Source organism: Cyprinus carpio, chromosome A1 (genome assembly GCF_018340385.1).
Source record: "Cyprinus carpio isolate SPL01 chromosome A1, ASM1834038v1, whole genome shotgun sequence".
NCBI lineage: Eukaryota > Metazoa > Chordata > Actinopteri > Cypriniformes > Cyprinidae > Cyprinus > Cyprinus carpio.
In genome coordinates, this window is record NC_056572.1 from 38,680,426 (window position 1) to 38,702,543 (window position 22,118).

The 22,118-nt window shown below is 36.5% G+C and overlaps 1 protein-coding gene across 2 annotated transcripts in view; it reads right to left on the reverse strand.

Annotated features, from left to right (window-relative positions):
* Positions 1-16,077: 16,077 nt before the first annotated feature.
* The window catches only part of LOC109076476 (microfibril-associated glycoprotein 4-like), a 137,084-nt gene continuing 131,043 nt past the window's right edge, over positions 16,078-22,118 (reverse strand). Inside the window, exons 1-5 of one of the 2 annotated variants that reach the window (XM_042765548.1) lie at positions 17,455-17,523; positions 17,169-17,378; positions 16,991-17,087; positions 16,736-16,903; positions 16,078-16,663 (exon numbers count right to left, since the gene is read on the reverse strand). In XM_042765548.1, the coding sequence (XP_042621482.1) occupies positions 16,410-16,663; positions 16,736-16,903; positions 16,991-17,087; positions 17,169-17,378; positions 17,455-17,460 (735 nt within the window). In that variant the 5' untranslated portion in view covers positions 17,461-17,523 and the 3' untranslated portion in view covers positions 16,078-16,409. Of the gene's footprint in view, positions 16,664-16,735; positions 16,904-16,990; positions 17,088-17,168; positions 17,379-17,454; positions 17,524-22,118 lie in introns of those variants that run through there. The other variant, XM_042765541.1, reaches the window with a different exon arrangement.

The following is a 22,118-nucleotide window of genomic DNA, read 5'->3' on the forward strand; positions in this document are numbered from 1 at the left end:
ATGTGACATAGCCCGGTATGTTCAAGGGTAAGCAAGTGGATAAACTCAGAGTTCGGTTCCAAAAACTGGAGGTAACTTTCAGGATATGTAAGTAGCCATAGCAACTTATTCTCTGAACATAACCTGCTCCGGAGTAGATCGTGTTTCAGGGTTAGTTTACTTCAGCGCTTTCAGCACATGCATGACCTGTTGACCAGACATATATATATATATATATATGATATGTTAAAGTTTTCCTCTCTCTTTGGAATGTTACAAGCTCTTGGTGCATAAAGAAGATCTGTAAAGTTTCAAAGACTAAAGTCTCAAATCCAAATATTCTTTATAAAAGTTAAGAGTCAACCACGCCCCCCTGAAACGGCTTGTTTAAACACACCCCCACATGACTACGTCACTGTGTGGGAAGATTTGCATAACGCTGCCCAAAGAAAGAATGCGTAACTTTTATTCCATGTTGTGGAGTCGCTGTTTCATTGTGAAAACGAAAATACTTTGTTTGGTCTTCCAAATGAGGACACGACTAGAAATCAGTGGTTAAGTTGTATTTACAACACTGTTCCAGAACAGTTCAACCCAAATATTCAGATGTGTGCAGTGCATTTTATGGAGGACTGTTTCCTGATCCTGGGAGAGAAGACTACAATGCCGGCTGTTCTGACTCACAGTCTTTTTTAGCCCGTTCTGTTCTCCCTCGTCTGGAATTGTTCATGTCAACCTTGCTATGTGATGTTTTTCTGTTTTCTTTTGATTATTAAATTAGTAAAATTCTTACTTCTGTTAGAGTAATAGAGTTTTAACTGAACGGTCCTTAAATGCAGCTTCTGAATTTCGACTCCACTATAGATGAAACAGACCTGCCAGGAACGTCTCAAAATACACTCACTCAAATCCATTCAGCAAACAATCTGTAAATGTAAAACATTCAAAACTTTGTGCGCACTCATATGTAAAAGGTGTTTTGCATTGGTTAATCACACTTTGTGAATGTAAATGTGGTTATGAACATGTGAGTTGCCGTTTGTAAATATAGAATTTTTTCTTTGTGAATTAGCTTACATGTTTATGAATCTTATCAGTCAGGTAAATATGTATTATGCCAATTACACAGCCAGTTTGAAGATATCAAATCAATACAAGACATCAAATTCTCAAAGATGAATAAAGAAGAAGAAAAAGAATAGTAAGATAACTGACTTTTAGAAAAATTGAAGTTGTGAACACACTTCATACTATGGGCTCATTCTGGCTGCAGAATCACACCGACACTTTTGCTGCAATCCTTTAAATACAAAACCCAGATAAAACCTCCACCAGATGGAGGCATGTACAAACAATTGCAATTTGCATTAACCCAGGTCCCAGAACTGGGTAGTTTACACCTCAATGGCAACAGAAGGTAATTTGCATGAAAACCCTGGAAGAGGGCACTCCCATTACAGTAAGCAAAATATCTCTAAATCTTCAAATCCTTATTACCTTTTAGTTTTCTTCTGTAAATGAGACCATTGTACCAGTCGCATTGAGACAATTTAAATGATACCAGACATGACTGTTAGTTCACTTGCATTGGCATTTTCATGTAATCATTTTGAGCAGACTGAGTAGAAGGAAGGATGGGTGAAAGGATTTAAAAAGAAACAAATGGACAGAAGGGAAGGAAGTTTCCTGCACCACCACTCTGCCTCAAAAATCTGTGTGTGTTTTTGTTTTGTGTTTTTCAGGGGATATAAGTGTATGTGGTTCTTTCATCCTTACACACGTGACCTGTAACTTAAGGACAGCAACAGCCTGTGACATATTACACAAAACTAAGCAAAATATCACATTTCAATGTCATTTTCCTCAGGACATGAAACATTGGTCCAGCCTTTATGTGATAATAATACTGTAAAAACAATCAAACAGTGCTTACATTTAAAAAAGTTAAAAAGTGACGTGACATACAGCCAAGTATGGTGACCCATACTCAGAATTGGTGCTCTGCATTTAACCCATCCAAAGTGCACACACACACCGTGAACACACACCCGGAGCAGTGGGCAGCCATTTATGCTGCCTTCGGTGCCTTATGATGTAGTTGTAGATTGATAGATTGCCTTAAGAACATATTTAAATACTTTTATTCCTTTCACATTTTGTTATGTTGCAGGTTTATGCTGAAATGCTTCACCTTATTAATTGATTGATTGATTGATTTCCCATCAATCTATACTGAAATTGCAGCATTTGGCACATTTGGCACCCTTTTATTTGAGAATCATGGAGGCCTCTGTGCAGTAGAAATGATTTTGACTTCTCCAGATCTGTTCCTCAACACAATCCTCATATGCATTTTCAGCTGTCAGACCTTACTGTGTGTTTCTTTCCATATAATGTCCAGTCAAGTGAGTTTCCCACAGATATACTCTAAATCGATGTGTAGAAACATCTCAAAGATGATCTAGAGAAATGTGATGCACCTGATCTAAAGTTCATATGTCATCATAAAGTGCCTGAATACTTTATTAACACATTTACAAAGTCAAATAAATTTTTGTTTTCTTTGCCATTATGGGGTATGGAGTAGGGTTGGGAAGATTCCCAGATTCACTCGGTGCATCAGCATAAAAAGTTAACGATGCGATGCATCAGTTTAAAAAGTGTGCATCGGATACAAGTTGTCTTTTATATTGTGATGCATTGTTTCTAACATATTTGCATTGGTAAAAACAGATTTATTTATATTTAATTACTAGTGGATGTGCTATACTTTTATTGTTTAGAAAGTGACCAGTAATCTGTGACCAATATTTTATATGTAGATTGATTTCTCCTCTCTAAACTGTTTCTCAGGTGCGTTCTCTCATCACTGCTGCTGCTGCGTTAATATTACGCATCGCAACAACATGGAGGACCGAGGAAAAACTGGGGTTAAAGTCCAAAACCTGACTTGAAATAACCTAACAAATCAATCGGGGCTAAAGCGGTTCCATTAACGACAAATTATATTCACACAAACTCACTAATTTGTGCACGCTTATTCTTAAGCAGACCTTAATCTACGTTCACATGGACATCAGTAATCTAATTATTTACCTTATTCTGAATAAGACAATGTTACGATTAAGGTGTTTACATGATTTGCTTTTAGAATACTTCTTTCATGTTACTGTTTTACATGTTATAGTACATCGATCGATTAATGGCACACGTCAGTACATCACCACGTGATGCCATCCGACATCCCCTCCAGAATTTCACATATAAACATATAATTCATCTTCATTATGATGCCATGTACAGTTTTGGGTGTTTCATTTTTAATTTACTTCAAGCTTCAAGTGCAGTTAATTATTTATCATGCTAAATATCCAAACAGACAACGGTTGTTGTGTATCCTGTCGCAAAATGCGGCGAAAAGTCCTACACAATGGAAATAATGTGATTCAGGTGTGTACATGTCTATACTGCACTTCAATAATGCCACTAAAATAGGAATACTCCACATTTCTTAATTTGTCTGTTTACATGGTAGATTCGTAATCAGAGTATTGTCTTAATCATCTTAAAATCGGAGTATTGTTGTCCATGTAAACGCACTGACTGTCGATCATGGATCGAATCGATCCACCATGAAAAACATCGAATATATCTGTGCTGTTTAATGCATTTGAGACGTTGTGCATATCTGTAAATGTTAGAAAGTCATGCAAACATATCCATTTTGCTGTCAGGAGTGAAGGAGCGCTGACGCAAGTGAACCAGCGCTGCTGCGTGTGTGTGCACTAAACAGACAGACCCAAAGACTACAGAATACCAATATCCCTGGTACACCAGGGCTTTAAAGGTACTTTGATTGAGCGCAATCAAATAGAAGCGCAATAATTCAAAGTAAAACATACATTTTGATTTGGACATTAAATGTGTCTTTTGTAGAATTTTAAACCTATATTTAAAGTGTATTTTTATGATAGCAGTAACTGTAAGTGGACTATTGTTTTTTTTTCTCTACTGTGACGTCTATCTGAGTGAAACGGCATCTGAAATGAGAGGGTGAGACTTGATTTCCTTCTTCGGGAATTGATTGGATTGTTGGAATTTGGGGCGTTGGAGGCAGATCTGAATGCCAGTTTGCAGTTAGTTGTGGGGGGATTTCTCTCCACTAGATTCACCGGCGACTCAAGCATGAAGAAATGTTTTATTTATTGAGGAAGATGATGACCAGGACGATCAACGGCACAAAACATACCTAGCAGCGCTCGAGACTGCCTGACTGAGTGTGTCCTCCATCGGGTTAAGAAATATTCATAAAAATGTTAGATTGTAATGTTCTAATGTTCTGTTATCTGTTCTGCAAACTATAAAAGGTACAGCTGTAATACAACCAGAGAGAAAGGCTGCATGGCTAGAAACTGTAAAAAATAAATAATACTGTGTGAGACAGTGGTAATATCATTATGTTCCTATTGGTCAGTAGAGGAGCTTAGCCTGACAGATTGCCTGCTTTACACCAGGTTTATTCCCAGCATAAGTTGCCACAGTGACTAAGCTTGATCTAGGCCTGTGTTCAGTATGCTTTATGGAACCAAATCATAACTGAAATAAGCCTGCCTTTTTTGGTTAACTTGTTTTATGAAACAGGCCTCGAGGCATTAAAAGTGATCATATTTTCTCCATTGCATCATATTCCATTGAATCACATTGTGTTGAATCAAATCGAAATTGGATCACACTGCATTGTAATAGGGGTGAATCATATCACATCGCATCGGTAGCTGCTTCATATGTATCTTTAATGTATGGTATCGTTGGCTATGCATCGAGGTGCGTATCGTATCGATATGAGATGCAGATCCCGAGTATGCAGTGTAGATTAATGTGGGGGGAAAAGTGAAATCATTTTTGCATATGGTTGCAATATAAAATATGAAAACTTTCCTAAGGCACTTTATATGTCACATTTCCCCCTTTATTTAAGGTAAATTCAGGATGTTACAGAAGATCCAAAATAATATGACTTTTAAGTTTTCTAGATTTTGAGTGAAAAAAAGTTAAATGTATAATCTTGTATGTATATGTATATGAAGATTTCTTAGAATTTATGAATTCAAAGAGGCCATTGATATAATAAACATATTCCAGAGATGCCATATATAGTGTCTGATATATAGAGCTGCAAGCTAGTTTCTGATTATCTCATAATTCTGACTTTTTCTTGTAAATTTATATCTCTATTTTTTAGAATTTAGAGGGAAAAAAACTGAACTGTGAGATAAAAAAAAAAAAAAAAAAAAAAAAGCAGTGAACAGCAGTAAGGCTTTGTGAAGATGCATGTTGGGCTCCTCCTGGTGACGGACAGCAGGCTTCACATGCAGACTCAGTGTGTGTGTGTCCATCAGAGGAGTCCAGATCATTCCAGTGCACTGAAACATCCCTAAAACTCCCTAAAATTCACTGCAAAAATCATCTGACTTCATCTGTGCTCTCCAAAGCTGACAGAAATAGAGAATGAGCACGTTTTTTACTCCAAACACAAAATGTGTTTACAAATAAAGGTTCTTGGCATTGATGGTTCCATGAAGAACCTTCAACATCCCTGGAACCTTTACATTAGACAAAATGTTCTTTATAGTGGAAAAAAGTTCCTTAGATTAAAACCCCATTTCCAGAAAAGTTGGGACATTTGTAAAATGCAATAATATCAAGATTCTGTGGTTTGTTAATTCTCTTTTACTTTTACTTCTGAACTAACAATTAAAACTTAATTTAACTGACAAAAGTACAAAGAAAAGATTTCCAATGTTTTCACTGACCAACTTCGATATCGATATTCTATAAGCTTTTCACTTTTATTTAGCCTCTGCCCTAACTTTTTTGGAGTGTATTGCAGCCATCAAAATTAAAATGTGTTTATTGTGACAAATTACAATTAAGTTGGTCAGTGAAAACATTGGAAATCTTTTCTTTGTACTTTTGTCAGTTAAATTAAGTTTTAATTGTTAGTTCAGAAGTAAAAGTAAAAGAGAATTAACAAACCACAGAATCTTGATATTATTGCATTTTACAAATGTCCCAACTTTTCTGGAAATGGGGTTTTAATCTAAGGAACTTTTTTCCTTAATTAAACTTTTTCCTTAATAATTGTTAATTAAACTTTTTCCTTAATAATTGTTTGATCATTTTCTCATGAAATTGGACACAAAGCTTTAAGCCATGATGCATAATTTGCATCATGGCTTAAAGCTTTGTGTCCAATTTCATGAGAAAATGATCAAACAATTAAAAAATTACTTTTACCTCCCTTTATGAAATTTTAATGTTTTCACCCATGTTTTCACTTTGAAGAAAAAAACTTGTGAAGGTCTGTCTTTGAAATGTATGTCTGTTTGTGTAGTGCGTTAAAATCATTTGTGGAGTTACTATTTACGCGATTCTTCACTCCATAAAGTTTCAATAAACTCATATAATAAATTCAGGCTTTTTGATGTTCTGTCATGACAGCAGCTAAATCTAAAAATGTAAGTATGTCCATGTGGTGTAGTGTTCTATGCATTTATGATGTAATTGCATATTGACTCCACTAGTGGGCCACCTTGGGCTTGACTGCCGGGGGTTTCCAGGTCAGACCAGTTAAACTGTGGCATGCAGGAGCTGCTTGTTTTCTGTAATAAACATGTGGTTCTGATTTACAACTCTCAGTGTACATAGTCTACTGGATGCACTGCACTAGAAGAAACACCACATGGTGTCAGAAGTAGGGGTGGGTATCAAGGTTTTAATGGTATTACTACTCTTACCGATACTGCTTATCGATTCAGTGCTTTAACGCTATTCTTATCTGCACTTTTTGTTATATATATATATATATATATATATATATGTATGATATTGTGTGTGTGTGTGTGTGTGTGTGTGTGTGTGTGTGTGTGTGAGAGAGAGAGAGAGAGAGAGAAAGAGAGAGAGAGAAATTAAGAGCTGAATTAACATTGCTTTATATTCTATATTCTGAAATGTAAAATAAATATTTAATGAAATTATATAAAAAATCCATTTGGAAATGCACCAGTGTGCAGGCATTTTTAGTGTTTAATACATATGATAAGATACAGTAAGAACATGAGCAAAGAAACAAAGTAAAACAAACTGAAAAATACAATAAAACAAATATACAAATGAAATGAAATAAATAGTGCTTTCATTTTTCCATGAAGGTCTACTAACATTACTGTTCAGGTAAGTAGCCTAATAGCCTACAAAAGAAATGTAAAAGTATTTAAATGTAAATGAACATTGCATAGTTTTCACTGTCTGTATTGATAGATTAATGCTTATTAAAGCTATAACGTTATTCAGATTAAGAGCTGTGAGTGATTTTTTCTTTGCATTTTGTTGTTTGATTAACATTGATGGCCCAAGCGCCAGTCTGTCACTTTAAGACAGTACATTGACACACATTGGAATTTCTCCCAACTGTTCTCATCCACTTAAGACATAAACTGTGTTTAACCTTTAATCGTCATTGATTAGAGAGACATTAAAGACGCTTGGGGTCAGATAGACGATTGCATAAGGACATTTTGTAAATGACTAACTATATATATATTTGTGGGGAAGTCGTGGTCTAGTGGTTAGAGAGTTTGACTCCTAACTCTAAGGTTGTGGGTTCGAGTCCCAGGCCGGCAATACCACGACTGAGGTGCTCTTGAGCAAGACACCGAACCCCCAACTGCTCCCCGGGCGCCACAGCAGAAATGATACCCACTGCTCCGGGTGTGTGTTCACAGTGTGTGTGTGTGTGTGTGTGTGTGCACTTTGGATGGGTTAAATGCAGAGCATGAATTGTGAGTATGGGTCACCGTACTTGGCTGTATGTCACGTCACTTGTTTTTATATCAATTTTATTTTATTTACTTCTCAGCTATACATTTATGCTGTGTTTTTGTGGATTTTTGGTAGTTTTTTACCTATGTACTGCACAAATACTCATCTATGCTTAAAATGGCTTATGAAAAATTATTATTTTTATGAAAAAAATCCCTTACATTATGACCTAAATTAAATATAAAAGGTTTCTGGATATTGGCCCATGTTTTAGACAGAATACTGCCATCTGCAGGTTAGAGGAAAATCTTTAGGTATCATAGTTATAGAAAGAAAGTGCAATGACCACATAGATCCAGCAGAGGTCCATAGGGATTTTTTTGTTTTTTTTTTAGGTTTTTTTTCTTCATGTTTCAACTTCTCCTCACAACTTTATGATATATATTTTATGAATATATATTTAAACATTCTAAAATATATTAAAAATCTGTATTTTGTATTTATTTTTGTTGTTGTCTAATATATTTTGCATTGTTTGCTTTTGCAAATGATTATACACAAATTTGCAGAAATGTTGTCACCACTAAAAGACATGACTGTAATCACATACTATTTATTTCAGAAAATTATTTATCACAAATTATTTATTTTTTTTAGAACAAGAGATGAATTTTAAAAGTAAATAAAACAAATACAATACAAAACAAAACAACAGCACAGGAGGAAAGAGTTAACAGAACAATACAAATTTAATTTGTTTTTGTTTTTTTGGCTTGTTCCATGTTGCCTTTGTGCTCTAGTATTAGTCCTTCATTAATGTATGGAAATTTTTCAGACTTATGCCAGTTTTGTTGATTTTATTTGCCATTTTCTATAAAAATGCTCTCTGTTGCATTCACACACATGTGTTTGTGTGTGTCAAGTCAAGTCAAGTCACCTTTATTTATATAGCGCTTTAAACAAAAAAGATTGCGTCAAAGCAACTGAACAGCATTAATTAGGAAAACAGTGTGTCAATAATGCAAAATGACAGTTAAAGGCAGTTCATCATTGAATTCAGTGATGTCATCATGCAGCTCAGTTCAGTTTAAATCGTATCTGTGCAATAATTTGCAATCAAGTCAACGATATCGCTGTAAATGAAGTGTCCCCAACTAAGCAAGCCAGAGGTGACAGCGGCAAGGAACCAAAACTCCATCAGTGACAGAATGGAGAAAAAAACCTTGGGAGAAACCAGGTTCAGTCGGGGGGCCAGTTCTCAGACGAAACCAGCATGATGTGGTTTAATTCCAGGCTGCAACACAGGTCAAACTGTGCAGAGGACTCGTCTGGTTCCTGTGGTCTTGTCCCGGTGGTCGTCTGACAAAGTCATGTACATCTTTAACATTTACTATCTTTAAATGTAGAGATTTTCACATATATATATATATATATATATATATATTGGATTTATGTAATTTATTTATTTATTTATTTTTGACAAATGAAATGAAAAAATAATCAATTTTAACATTTTCCCATTAATTTTCAATGTAAGGTCAATCGGATCCCAAGGACCTTTAACAGTGATTTCTTTTTTTTTTTTCACACACAATTAGAAAAAACGTGTGTGTGTGTGTGTGTGTGTGTGTGTGTGTGTGTGTGTGTGTGTTTAGATAGATTATTTAGGAAAAGTCACAGAATTTCATGCCCCTGAAATGAAGGGAACACTTTTAAAAAATAAAGGAAAATTCAAAAGGGGTCAGCTGCGCCCTAGGGACCGATTAAGGGTTAAGTAAATACTCTCCAAACTGTCCAATTTGACATATTTTGTGTGTATTTAATAATCTGGACGTGCCAGGAGCCCAAGGTGTAAATAGCTTGTCCGTTTTGAACACATTTCAGCCTGGGGAACAACTCTTGTGTGGATTGTACTTTCAATGTTTTATTATAAAACATGTCCTGCAATTTAACAACAGTATAAGACGGCATTTTACAACAATCACCGATTGTACTGATTTTGACTTTAAGTTTGGGTTTTAGGGAGGAACAAATGCTCACCCCTTTGAAGGGAAAAAAGTTGCACTAGAAGAAACGCAGCTGTAATCCTTAGGAGCCAAAATCAAAATCAAAAATAAAATTAGCTTAATATCACAGCCACAGGCCTAAAGTGTAAGCAGATGTTTGAATGTTCAGTTCTCTCTTCTGTAATAATTAAATCTTGCCCCGCCAAAGACGAGTCTTTACGGCTTTTCGTGTTTTCACTGTTATACACTCGGGGGCGCTATTACACATCTGCTGAACGAGTACAAAAACCTCCGAACAAAAACACACGTGAACAAGACGGAGAAACGAGCGATCCCTTATGTAAACAGATGCATATGAGAAATAATGATCCAGGAAGTGGTATATGTCTGTGCAAGCTTTGGAGGTGTTGATGGAAGCGATTTACTGGATTTATGCTTTTTTTTATCGTACTAAATATTATCCAGATGTAGTTTTTGATAAAAAAAAAATAATAATTGATTTTTGCTCAAAATTATGAATTTTTTATGAAACCTACTTATATTCAAGTGCTGATAAAAAAGAATGCTTTAAGCTAGAATAAAACTGATAATTTTGTTTAAAAGTAGAGGCCCTGATCTTTATTTTGGTGTGTGGCATATTCAAATATTAATACAGCAAAATATTCTGGAGGCCATCAAATTTGAGTGAAAATCCTCCCTAGTCAGAAGAGAGTCGTTTCACGAACTCGAGCCTGCGTTTGACAGCACTGAGACTTGATGAAGAAAGTGAGCGCATCCTGACTGAAGTGAGTCTGCCATAGTAAAAAAATAAACATGGATCAGTTCAGATTACCACCTCTATTAGTCCTGTCGGGGAATACAGATGAAAACTGGAGAAGATGGATACAGTGGTTCAACATTTATATGACAGCTACAGGTTCAGAGTCAAAAAATGAAAAGGTAAAAATTGCCATTCTCCTTCATGCTTTAGGACAGGAGGCCTTAGAAGTACACATTTCACTGTCTATTGAGCCAGATGGGGAGAATGAAACAATGCAAGATATAGTAACCTCATTGGAGAAGTATTGCTTACTGAGAAAGAATGTTGTTTTTGGAAATCACCAGTTCTGGGCCTACCCCATGCCTGATTCGATTACCATTGATAAGTATGTCACAGAACTAAAACAAAAGAGTAAGGACTGTGAATTTGGCTCAACGGAATCTGACATGATAAGAGACAAGATTGTGTTCAGTATCAGTGATCAGTGTTTAAAGGAGAGGCCCTTAAGAGAAACAAACCTGACTCTTGAAAAAACAGTGGACATTTGTAGAGCAGCAGAGGCAGCTAAAACACAGATTCAAGCAATGGGAGAGCAGAGTAAAACTGTTCATGCCATTAAAAAGAAGACAAAAGATGCAAAACAGAACAAGAAATATGAAAGAACATCATCTCAACAGCACAAAGCAGATTCATTCATCCGCAAAAAGTGACAGTCTTCAGCCTTTGGCACATATCATGCCTGTGGAAAATGTAATCACTTTGCCTCAGTGTGCATGTCTGAACAAAAAGACACAAAGCCTAAACACAATAGAAATGTCACTGTTGATTCATTATTCATCAGGTCAGTTGAACTAAAAGAGACCTGCGGCTCTGTACAGAAAGCATGGTACACAGATGTAGACATTGGAAATGTGACAGTGTTCAAATTGGAGTCTGGAGCTGAAGCCAGTATTATCCCTCTTGACATTTATCAATCTCTGCACGAACCAGCGTTGTTGCAACCAAATTCGACTATGCTGATTTTTTCGACAACCTTCAGTGTGTCACATCCAAAGTGCAAGTTTGCTTACCCTTTTACATCACCAGACACTCCTCCATTCCAATACTTGGTAAGGAAGCATGTGAACGGATGCAACTGCTAAAAAGAGTTGAGACTGTTGTAATCAAGCATTCTACCTCCAAAGAGGAGCTGATAGCACAACATCCGACAGTTTTTGAAGGGCTCGGTCAGTTTCCGGGTGAACATCACATTCATGTCGATCCGAAAGCAATCCCGGTCATACATGGCTGCAGAAAAATTCCCTTAGCAGTGCTGGGCAAACTGAAGGACACACTGGATCAGCTGTTGCAAGCAGACGTTATAGCACCAGTCACCCAGCCCACTCCTTGGGTCAACAGCCTTGTTGTCACTGAAAAAAAGAATGGGTCATTACGAGTATGCTTGGACACTCGTGACCTAAATTAAGCTGTTCTTTGTCAACACTTCTCTATTCCGACAACTGAAGATGTCCTGTGCAAGCTTGCTGGAAAGAAAATTTTCTCCATCTTTGATGAAAAGGACGGCTACTGGCAAGTCAAACTTGACACGGAATCCTCCCTACTATGCACGTTCAACACGCCATGGGGTAGATACAGATTCAAACGTCTGCCATGTAGTATCAAGTCTGCTAGTGAAGTTTTCCAGCAGTACAATAATGCAGTGTTTGGAGATATAGGTGGTGTACACATTGTAGCTGATGATATGATTGTTGCAGCTGCCACAGAACAAGAACATATTGTCATTGTTGCTGAAATTCAACCCCGACAAGATCCAGTTCAAGGTGAACAATGTACATTTCTTGGGCCATGTGATAACCCCACAGGGTGTGAAAGCAAGTTACAGGCGGTAGTGAGCATGCCAGCACCCATGGACAGATAAGCACTGCAGTGACTTTTGGGCATGATAAGATTATCTTGCACCATTTATTCCAGGTGAGGCATCACTCATGGCTCCACTCGTTCCATCAGTATGTGAACGGACACAGTGTGAATGTCCAATCAGACCATAAGCCATTGGAGGCTATCTTCAAGAAGTCACTGAGCAAAGCACCAGCGAGACTCCAATGTATGCTCTTACAGCTACAGAAATATGACCAAATTTGTCCAATACATGCTTGGTAAGGACATGTTAATTGCTTGTACACTGTCACGTGCTGTCGCTGAAGGCCAACACACAAGTACAGATGATCTCAGTGATGAAAGGGTCATATATTCACTTGAAGCAACAGAGGCTCTCAGTAAAGAAATGCTGAAGCAGCTTACAGATGCTACTGCAAGAGACAGTACACTCCAGTTGGTTTTGAAAACTCAAAAGACAGGATAGCCGACACATAGAAAGTCCTTCAATTCATCAGTTCTGTCCCGTCAGACACACTGTGGCTGTGCAAGATGGAATATTGCTGGTATCAGGTAGAATATTGATTCCTGAGTCAATGAGACAAGAGATGTTGCAGAAACTACATATCTCACACCAATGAATGCAGCGCACAAAAGCACATGCCAGAAAATTTCTGTATTCAAGTGTGCTATTAGTATACTTATTTTAAACTAAAAATAGGAAAGTATACTTTTAGTTTACTTTTTATGTACTTCTCAGAAATGGGCTTTATGTACTTCTAAGATATATACTTATAATGACAATTAAGTATAATTGACTTATACTTACAAAAAGTCAAAATATACTTGAACTTTACTTAAGTATACTTAATAAAATAAACTTGAAGTATACTACTTTTTGGTAAGGGCGATTACATGTCAAAGTTTCCTGAGGTGATTAATATCAGAGACAAGACAGCGCACACAGTAATTGAAAAGATGAAAGCAGTGTATGCAAGGCATGGCATTCCAAAAGAGCTGGTGTGCGTATTTATTACTTTAAGGGTTGTAACACCAGTTACAAATTATCAAAAAAATAAAAATAAAATAAAGAATTTTAGATGACATAAATACATCTCAGAATATTCATGAAAATTGTCTGCTTGAATATTAAAAATCCAGTTAAATTTAAATTCAGAACTTCAGCATGGTGATTTTTGACCTATATTAACATGAAACATTTTGCAGACTTTACAGATTATTTTCAATAATTTTTATAGCATAAAATTTCATAAAACGTTTGACGTCACACAGACACATTGTGATTTCCTTTAATTGTTTTCATTTTACTACTTAATGTTACCTCAATTTAGTAGTAAATAAACATCTTCTTGAGCTTAATATTTGGTTTGCGTGTGCCCCTTATCTTTGTTGCTACCCAGGGGCCAGGGGTCGTAACAAGTGTCAAACAGGAAAATAGATTGTCAATAATGCAAGAGGACAATAACAAAGAGTCATTTTTCAGCTAAAGTCAGTTCATTGATTCGGTTATGTCATCCAGTTCAGCTCTCTTCCAACAGTGTGTGTGCAATCAGTTAAGCGTCACCAACTAAGCAAGCCAAAGGTGACTGCGGCAAGGAACCAAAACTCCATCAGTGACAGAAATGGAGAAGAAACCTTGGGAGAAACCAGGCTCAGTCGGGGGCCAGTTCTCCTCTGACCAGACGAAACCAGCATGATGTGGTTTAATTCCAGGCTGCAACACAGGTCAGATTGTCCAGAGGACTCGTCTGGTTCCCGTGTTCTTGTGCCGATGGTCATCGAGATGATGAGGTTTTCGCAAGAACTGTACACGGCAAAATCTTCAGAGTTTAATCAGCTCTGCTCAGAGTGCATATTGTCCCAATCAACAGAGAGTTAAAATAACACTGAAGCAGTGTTGAAGTTAATGAGCTAATTAAGTGCTGATTGAGCATTAGTGATGAACAGATGCTGTTAACAAGCAGAATTGCTAAATGAAAGAGACACACAAGAACTGCATCTTCTTAATTTAGCCACAGTCTTGGATGAAATCAACTGAAAAAAAAAAAAAAAACAATGACACCATAATTGTGGTCAAGGTTTGCTTTAGATAGTGTCTTGACCCTTTTACTTGATGAAAGTAATTTGCTTATAAGCAATTGCAATATTGTTTCACAGCAAACATTTGTACATTGCTGAATCAAATCTGGATGTAGCAGCTGAGCTTAAACTGTCTTTAACTCGTGAAAAATTTACATCATTAAGTGATCTCTCTTTGACTTACTGTCTGACATTCAGCTGTTACAGATCTGCAAATAATGAAGAAACAAAAACTGTATCAGCTCAGGCTTTTAGACATAAACACTTATATGATCCTCAACAGTGGTGACAATAATTTTTCATACTGCAGTGCATCATGGGAGTTTTTACTGTGGTATTACCCAGTATGCACTGCAGCATGAAGCATTTTGTTGAATGTCACCATTGTTGAGATTCATATACTGGTTCTTGATGTCTGTGTGTGTCTAAGAGATACTGGACTTCAAATTTTTATAATCATTATATACATTTTAAATTCATTCACTATAACTAATAGAACAACACTTTGTTTGCATGTTGTAGCTTTACAGAGTTGATTATGCAGAACATAAACACATAATTGAAATGATCACTATCTGATCTTTCTGCTTTACACCTCATGCATCATTACAGAGAGAGATCTCACACAGGAGTCAAGGGTCAAGAGCCCAACTAAAGTAAACACTGATCTCCATGATGGTGTCATCATTTTAACCAATAAAACATTTAACAGCTGATCTTCTGTAATTCTCAATAACAGCAGGTGTTCATCACTGATGTTCAATCAGCACTTAATTAATCTCTTAATTATCTCATGAACTTTAACAGTGCTTCAGTGTTATTTTAACTCTCTGTATACTGGGATAATATGCACTCTGAGCAGAGTTGATTTAATTCTGGAGATTTTGCTGTGTACATGACAGTAGTGCATTATTAGGATGAATGTTCACACAAAGCTGGAAGTCATGTGACTTAAATTTAATTCAGGACATTAAATATTGATTCAGTCTTTATCTGGTAATAAAACTCTGAAAACAAACACACTCCTTTTTCAGGCAGTTCCTTTGACTGTTTTTTTTCTTCTCTCTTATATGCATCTTCAGCTGTTAATGTAATTTAGACAGGTGTCTACCTTTATTACCTTTACTGGTCATTATGAGGTACAGAGTACAGATTTGTGTAGCATTTTAGCATATGGTTGCAACATAACATGATTAACAAAAAAAAAAAAAAATAATAATAATAATAATAATAATACTTTGGCAAGGATAAAAATCTAATAAACATTACTTGGTCACATTCACAAGCCAAACACTCCTGTCTTGCTCCGATTCATAATTCAAAAGCATATAAATGGTCCTGTAAGACTAATGCTGTGAGCTAGTTCTTCAGTCAGTGAAACATGCAGTAAGCTAATTTTAACAACTGTATGTATTATTTTATGTGAGGTATGATGCATTATCCCATGAAACACAATTGGAGTTATCATCAGAATGTCAAATGCACTTTTGGTCGATCTGTGTGTGTAATGTCTCTGAGGTTAATAAGTACACTTTCTGAGTTTTTAATGCTCTTTTTATTATTGGTTTATCAGCAGCTGTGGCTCCACTGAATTTCTCATTTAATGTTTCTGGTGTCTATTGTGGAGATAAACATCTGACATAATGATTTCAGTGCTGGAGTTTATTGTAATTGTATGCATTGTTTATTCATTTCGGTTACAAATTAAAAGAAGAGACACAAAACAAAGAACAATTCATAAAATCATCAAGTTTATGAGTGATTTTCCTGCATGATTTACTAAGTTACACAGTTATTAGAAAACAGAAAACAATTAAACATTAAATTGATTGTTTTGTCATTTATTTCTGAGAAGAACTGCAGTGTTTCTATGACACATGTTTGATCTTCATGCTGATGGATTTCATACCGACAGCATAACCCTTCCATGATGACCAGACATTTCCAATAGCGTAATGTGTGTCATCTTCACCCCATAAATACACACCGTTGGGGTTTGTGCTGTGACAGTTTGAGTACCAAAATGCCCCGAGAAACTGTTTGGCACAGTTATTTCCATAGACATCTTGGTCTTTGTCAAAGGTGGAGAACTTGAATCCATTATGGCGAGATAAAGAGTCGCCTGCAGAGAAGAGAAGCGTCACAATGACTCAATGGAAATGTGTTTTCATTAGTATAAATGAAAGTGTCCTACCTGCTCCTCCATTACTGAATCCTGAAACATGCAGCTGATATCCATCGGTTTCACAATCCACAGAGAAGGACGAGTACAGAGCGAAAACTTTATTTCCATCAAAGTCCTCTAGATCCACTCTCAGCATGTATGTCCTGTTGCTTGTCAGCTGGTACATGTTCTCCAGCCCTGATCATACACACACATGAAGAACACGTTCAACCAAACACTGGACATGAACATCCACACAAACACACACACGCTGTGAGATCTTACACAGCCAGTATTCTCCCTCCACATTCCCAAATCCTCTCTTGTACTGATCCCACGGCCGATAGAAATTCACACTGCCGTCCATTCTCCTCTGAATCACCTGTGATGGGTTTATATAGAATATATGATTCATCATGAATGTGTTTGATGTGTGTTTGATGATCTAGAGTCACATTCGTACCGTCCATCCTCCGTTGTCTTCATCTTTCCCACCTGAGATCATCTCACAGTAAACCCAGACAGGAATGTCTCCTGCTGGATAGATGGAGTAAATCCTGCTGACTGTTTGTCCTGATTTATAAAGGTCAGAACAGTCGACTGGCATGTCTTTATCCTGACTGCATCCACTCACCAGAAAAACAGAGAGAAGAACCGCTAAAAACACCAACATCTACAGAGACAGAGAGAAAGAGAAGATCATCACACTGAAATCATCTCTAGGAATGTAGAGTTATTGATGAACTTACTCCCATCTTCTCAATCTCTCCTCAGTAGATCACAGCAGAGATCAGTTTTATCTAAATAAAAATAATAGAAACATATTTTTATCTATTTTCTCAAAGTTTGTCTGAATGTTCTGTGAGGTAAATGAAAGATAGCAGTAACTCACCGTTTGTGTTCTTCAGTCTGACACAAACACTCTTTATATCTGTCAAATTCTCAGGCTCCTCCTCTGTTACAGAAGAAATTTACATGACGAAGGCCCACATTTTGAATGTAAATAAAAAAATACATTTGTCATGCTTTATGCAAGTTAAACATGGAGTGAATTCTTCTCACTCCAGAGGCAATTCCAAGTCAAATGCATACCACCTTTACAAATTCTGCCAAACAAAATATTCCACCATTTTGAATTTTAATGCAATGTTTTTTTTCTCCTGCAAATATTGTCTAATCTTCACCAAATTATGCTCAGTTTTGGTACAGCACCACCTACTAGTCAAGAGATATGAAAATGGCATTTTTCAAAGTATGATCAATTCCAAAAAACACAAACTGGGGTCTTTAGATTCTGTAAAACATAAAGTTGAGTGATACCAAATTTTGACGTCAACAATTTTGGGCATTGGCCATTTTTACATAAAATGCTATATTTTACAAATGCTTAGACATATCATTGTGAGAGTTTGCATGTATCATTGCCACAGTGGCCCGGAGCTGCCTGAGAATTCTGGGGTCAACACCACCTACTGAAAAAAAAAAAAAAAAAATCAATACGAACCTTTCATTGACAAAATGTTTTTCATGTCTTGATTTATCACTTTAATTTCTTAATTTAATTTAATTTCTTAATTTAATTTCTTTAATTTGTGATTCTCTGGAGGGATATTTTCTCAAAGTTTGACACTAATGTGAAGGTCTCACTATAAGGAAACAGAAAAACTTGGTGATTCTAAAATACTACAACACATGAAACTGCCTCTAAATAGAAGCCCACTAGTCTAAATGACTTCAAAATTGGCTTGTAGTGTCTTTGTCTAAGTAGCCATCATAGTGCATGAGGGAAGTTTGTGTATCTTGAAAAACATGGCCACCATTGAAATTATTTAAAGTCTATCAGAATAAAATGCTGTGGAGTTTTGTGTCACAGGGTGCTCACGACACAGTTTACAGACATATTGATGGTTTTACATAATGTAGTCTTTCTCAGAAACAAAATAGGCTTGGCTTGGCCCTGTTGTTGCATCTTGCAGCTATATTTTGTCAATTTTTTTTGCAAAAAGTACATCTGGACCAGATATTTAAACACAAATACTGTTTTCCTCCTACAGCACATCCTGGATGTCTCCAGTTAGACAGACTTCAGTTAAACAAAAGATTTAATCTGCATGATTCAACATTGATTTATGTTAATCACTTGGAAGAGCAGCTGATTGCCATGAGTGATCCAGGAAGATGTCAACAGAGATACGGTATTTTCAGTCCTCAGTTAGTTCCTGGATTACGCCTTCCAGTTAAGTGGCAGCTGCCATCTGTTGTGTCTGGGCCACATACACTTTGTAACGGACTGCCAGTTTGTTAAACCAAATATATGAAGTCTGTATTGCACTGATCTTTTTTGTACGGATTAGCTAAAGGACTTTTATTATGAAATTTACTTAATGCGCAAATCGGAACTGTATAAAGAGCGACACATTTCTGCTGTTTGGATGAGTGTGTGCACTTTGTGAAGGACGCAGCCTGCAGTTTGTGACGTCTTTCTCTTCCTTTTATTGTATTTGTGCATCTCACTCAAAAGGGAAATAAGGTAAATGATTTTGTACATTGTATAATGCATAATGTAATGTCAGGTTTTGTATTTGGTTTATGTACTGTTTGTTTCTGTTTTTGTTTTTGTTTTTGTTTGTGTGTTTGTAGTTCTTACGGTGTCTGCTTGAATGTCAACGTAATAAACATTTTGGAAACATCAGTTAAGGAGCAAAGACCATCATTTCAGTGGGGTAGCAACAGTAAGAACTTATCCATTCGTCGTCGAAGCCTGCTGCATTGATGACCGGTGTCCACGTTGACGGGTCTTTAAGGAGTGAGTGTTCATGTGCAGAGGATCGATTTCTGATGGTTGAACGAGTTTCGTTTATGAATCACTACGGTTGAACCTGCAAATAAAAATCTCAAAATGAACTGGCTTCTCTCATTCAAGCCATGCAAGATAGTATAAATTTTAACAGACTGCCAGCTCCAGAGCCTTTTTTATTTAATGGTGATCCCATTCAGTATGTTGAGTGGAAGGCTTCCTTTATGTCACTGATTGATCAAAAGAGTACAGTATATCAAAGGTATGGTCAACCATTTGTGATACAATGTGCCTTTTGACAGAGGCTTGCAAACTGGCCTAAAATTCAGTCAAGGGAGGCTGTTGGACTCCGAGAGTTTTCAGATTTTCTTAATGCATGTCAAGATGCCATTGTTGAAAGTTGCAAGTCTGCAAATTTTAAATGACTGAGAGGAAAACCAAAGGTTAGTTCAAAAACTTCCTGAATGGGCTGCTTCACGTTGGAATCGACAGGTTACACAAACCTTGAGAGGCAATAAGGATTTCCCCGACTTTAAGGTCTTTGCAGCATTTGTTTCATTGACATGGGGCCCGACAGACAAAGGAGCATGAAGAAAAATACTAAACCTCCCTGTGTTCACTCTAAAAAATGCTGGGTTAAATATAACCCAACGCTGGGTTAAAAAGGGACCAACCCAACAGTTGGGTTGTTTTGACCCAGCAGTTGGCAGAGGTATAAAGTCCAGGGGTCAGAAAGTAAAAGTCCTGCCATATGTTTATTCCACCCATGAACTCAGCAAGCTGTTTTAACCAGAGGAGAACCAAGTCATTCCTTTCACATCACAAACGAGTCTCGAGTAAGATCCCAAGTCCTCAAAGAGTTAAAGTTAATGAGATAATTAAGTGACTAATTAAATGAAGATTGTGCATTAGTGATGAACACCTGCTGTTAACAATCAACTTAACAGAAGAAAAGAGAAACACAAGAACTACAACTGACTCCAGGCACAGCCTTGGATGAAATATACTGATTTATTTCTTATTTTTAAAAGCACACAAGATGCCACCATAACTGTGGTCAAGGTTTGCTTTAATTAGTCTCTTGACCCTTTTAATAACTCAAAGTAGTTGGTTTCTAAGCAATTGCAATATTGTTTCACAGCAAACATTTGTGCATTGCTGAATCAGAAGCTTGAAGTAGCAGAGTAACTTGTGATTTCTGCTAATAACTCATGGTAGATAAACATCATAAAGCGGTCTCTCTCTCTTTGGTTTATTGTTCAGGTACTGTATAACTAAAAAAAAAAAACTATTAAACAAATGCCACCTTAATGTGTCAATATTGAATAAAAAAAAAGCTATGTCAGCTCAGGAATTTAGCCATGAACATTTATCATACTATCCTCAAGAGTGGTGACAATAATTTTTTCATACTGCAGTGCATGATGGGAGTTTTTACTATGGTGTTACCCAGCATTCATTGCATCATGAAGCATTTTGTTGATTGTCACCATTGTTGAGATTGGTATACTGGTTCTTGATGTCTCTCTGTGTCTAAATAGCATAGTAGTTTTTTTGGTGTATTATATGTATATATACACACACACACACATATATATACATACACATATACTTGTTTTTTTTATTAATTCACTATATATTTTAGAACAAAAGTGTTCTGTAGTTTCACATAGTTCTTAATGCAAAACCTGAACATGTAAATGGAAGCAAGTTATTTTAAATGAAATTAGGCCATTTCATGAGGCTTGTTTCATCACATATAAACAACAAAAATCTCATCATTGTAAAACACCACATGCATTTCTACAGAGAGAGAGAGATCTAGCGCAACAAGTCAAGGGTCAAGAGCACAACTAAATCAAACACTGATCTCCATGATGGTGGCATCATTTTAACCCAATAAAACATCAACATCTGATCCTCTGTAATTTCCAATAACAGCATGTGTTCATCATTAATGCACAATCATCATTTAATTAATCACTTCTTTATCTCATTAACTTTAACTCTTTGAGGACTTGGGATTTGACTTGAGACTTGTTTGTGATTTGAAAGGAATGACTTGGTTCCTCCTCTGGTGAAATCAGCTGCTGAGTTCATGGATGGGGCAAAAATATGGCAGGACTTTTACTTTCTGACCCCTGGACTACCCACCTCTGGTCGAAATAACCCAACCGCTGGGTCAAAACAACCCAACCGCTGGGTTGGTCCCTTTTTAACCCAGCACTGGGTTATATTTAACCCAGCATTTTTTAGTGTGTTATTTGTCAAGATCCTAAACATCAGTTTTATGATTGTTCCAAACTGATGGCCAAGACACTAGTAGAACAGCAGGAATATGTGACGGAAAATAATATTTGTTATGGATGCCTGAAAATTGTTTGAATTTATAAAAAATATGTTTTTTATATATATATGTATGTTTTTATTTAATAGGTTCCAACCTAAAAGTTTGTTTGTTTTGACCCAGCAGTTGTAGGAGGTTTTTAGTCCAGGGGTCAGAAAGTAAAAGTCCTGCCATATGTTTATTCCACCCATGAACTCAGCAAGCTGTTTTAACCAGAGGAGAACCAAGTCATTCCTTTCACATCACAAACGAGTCTCGAGTATAGATCC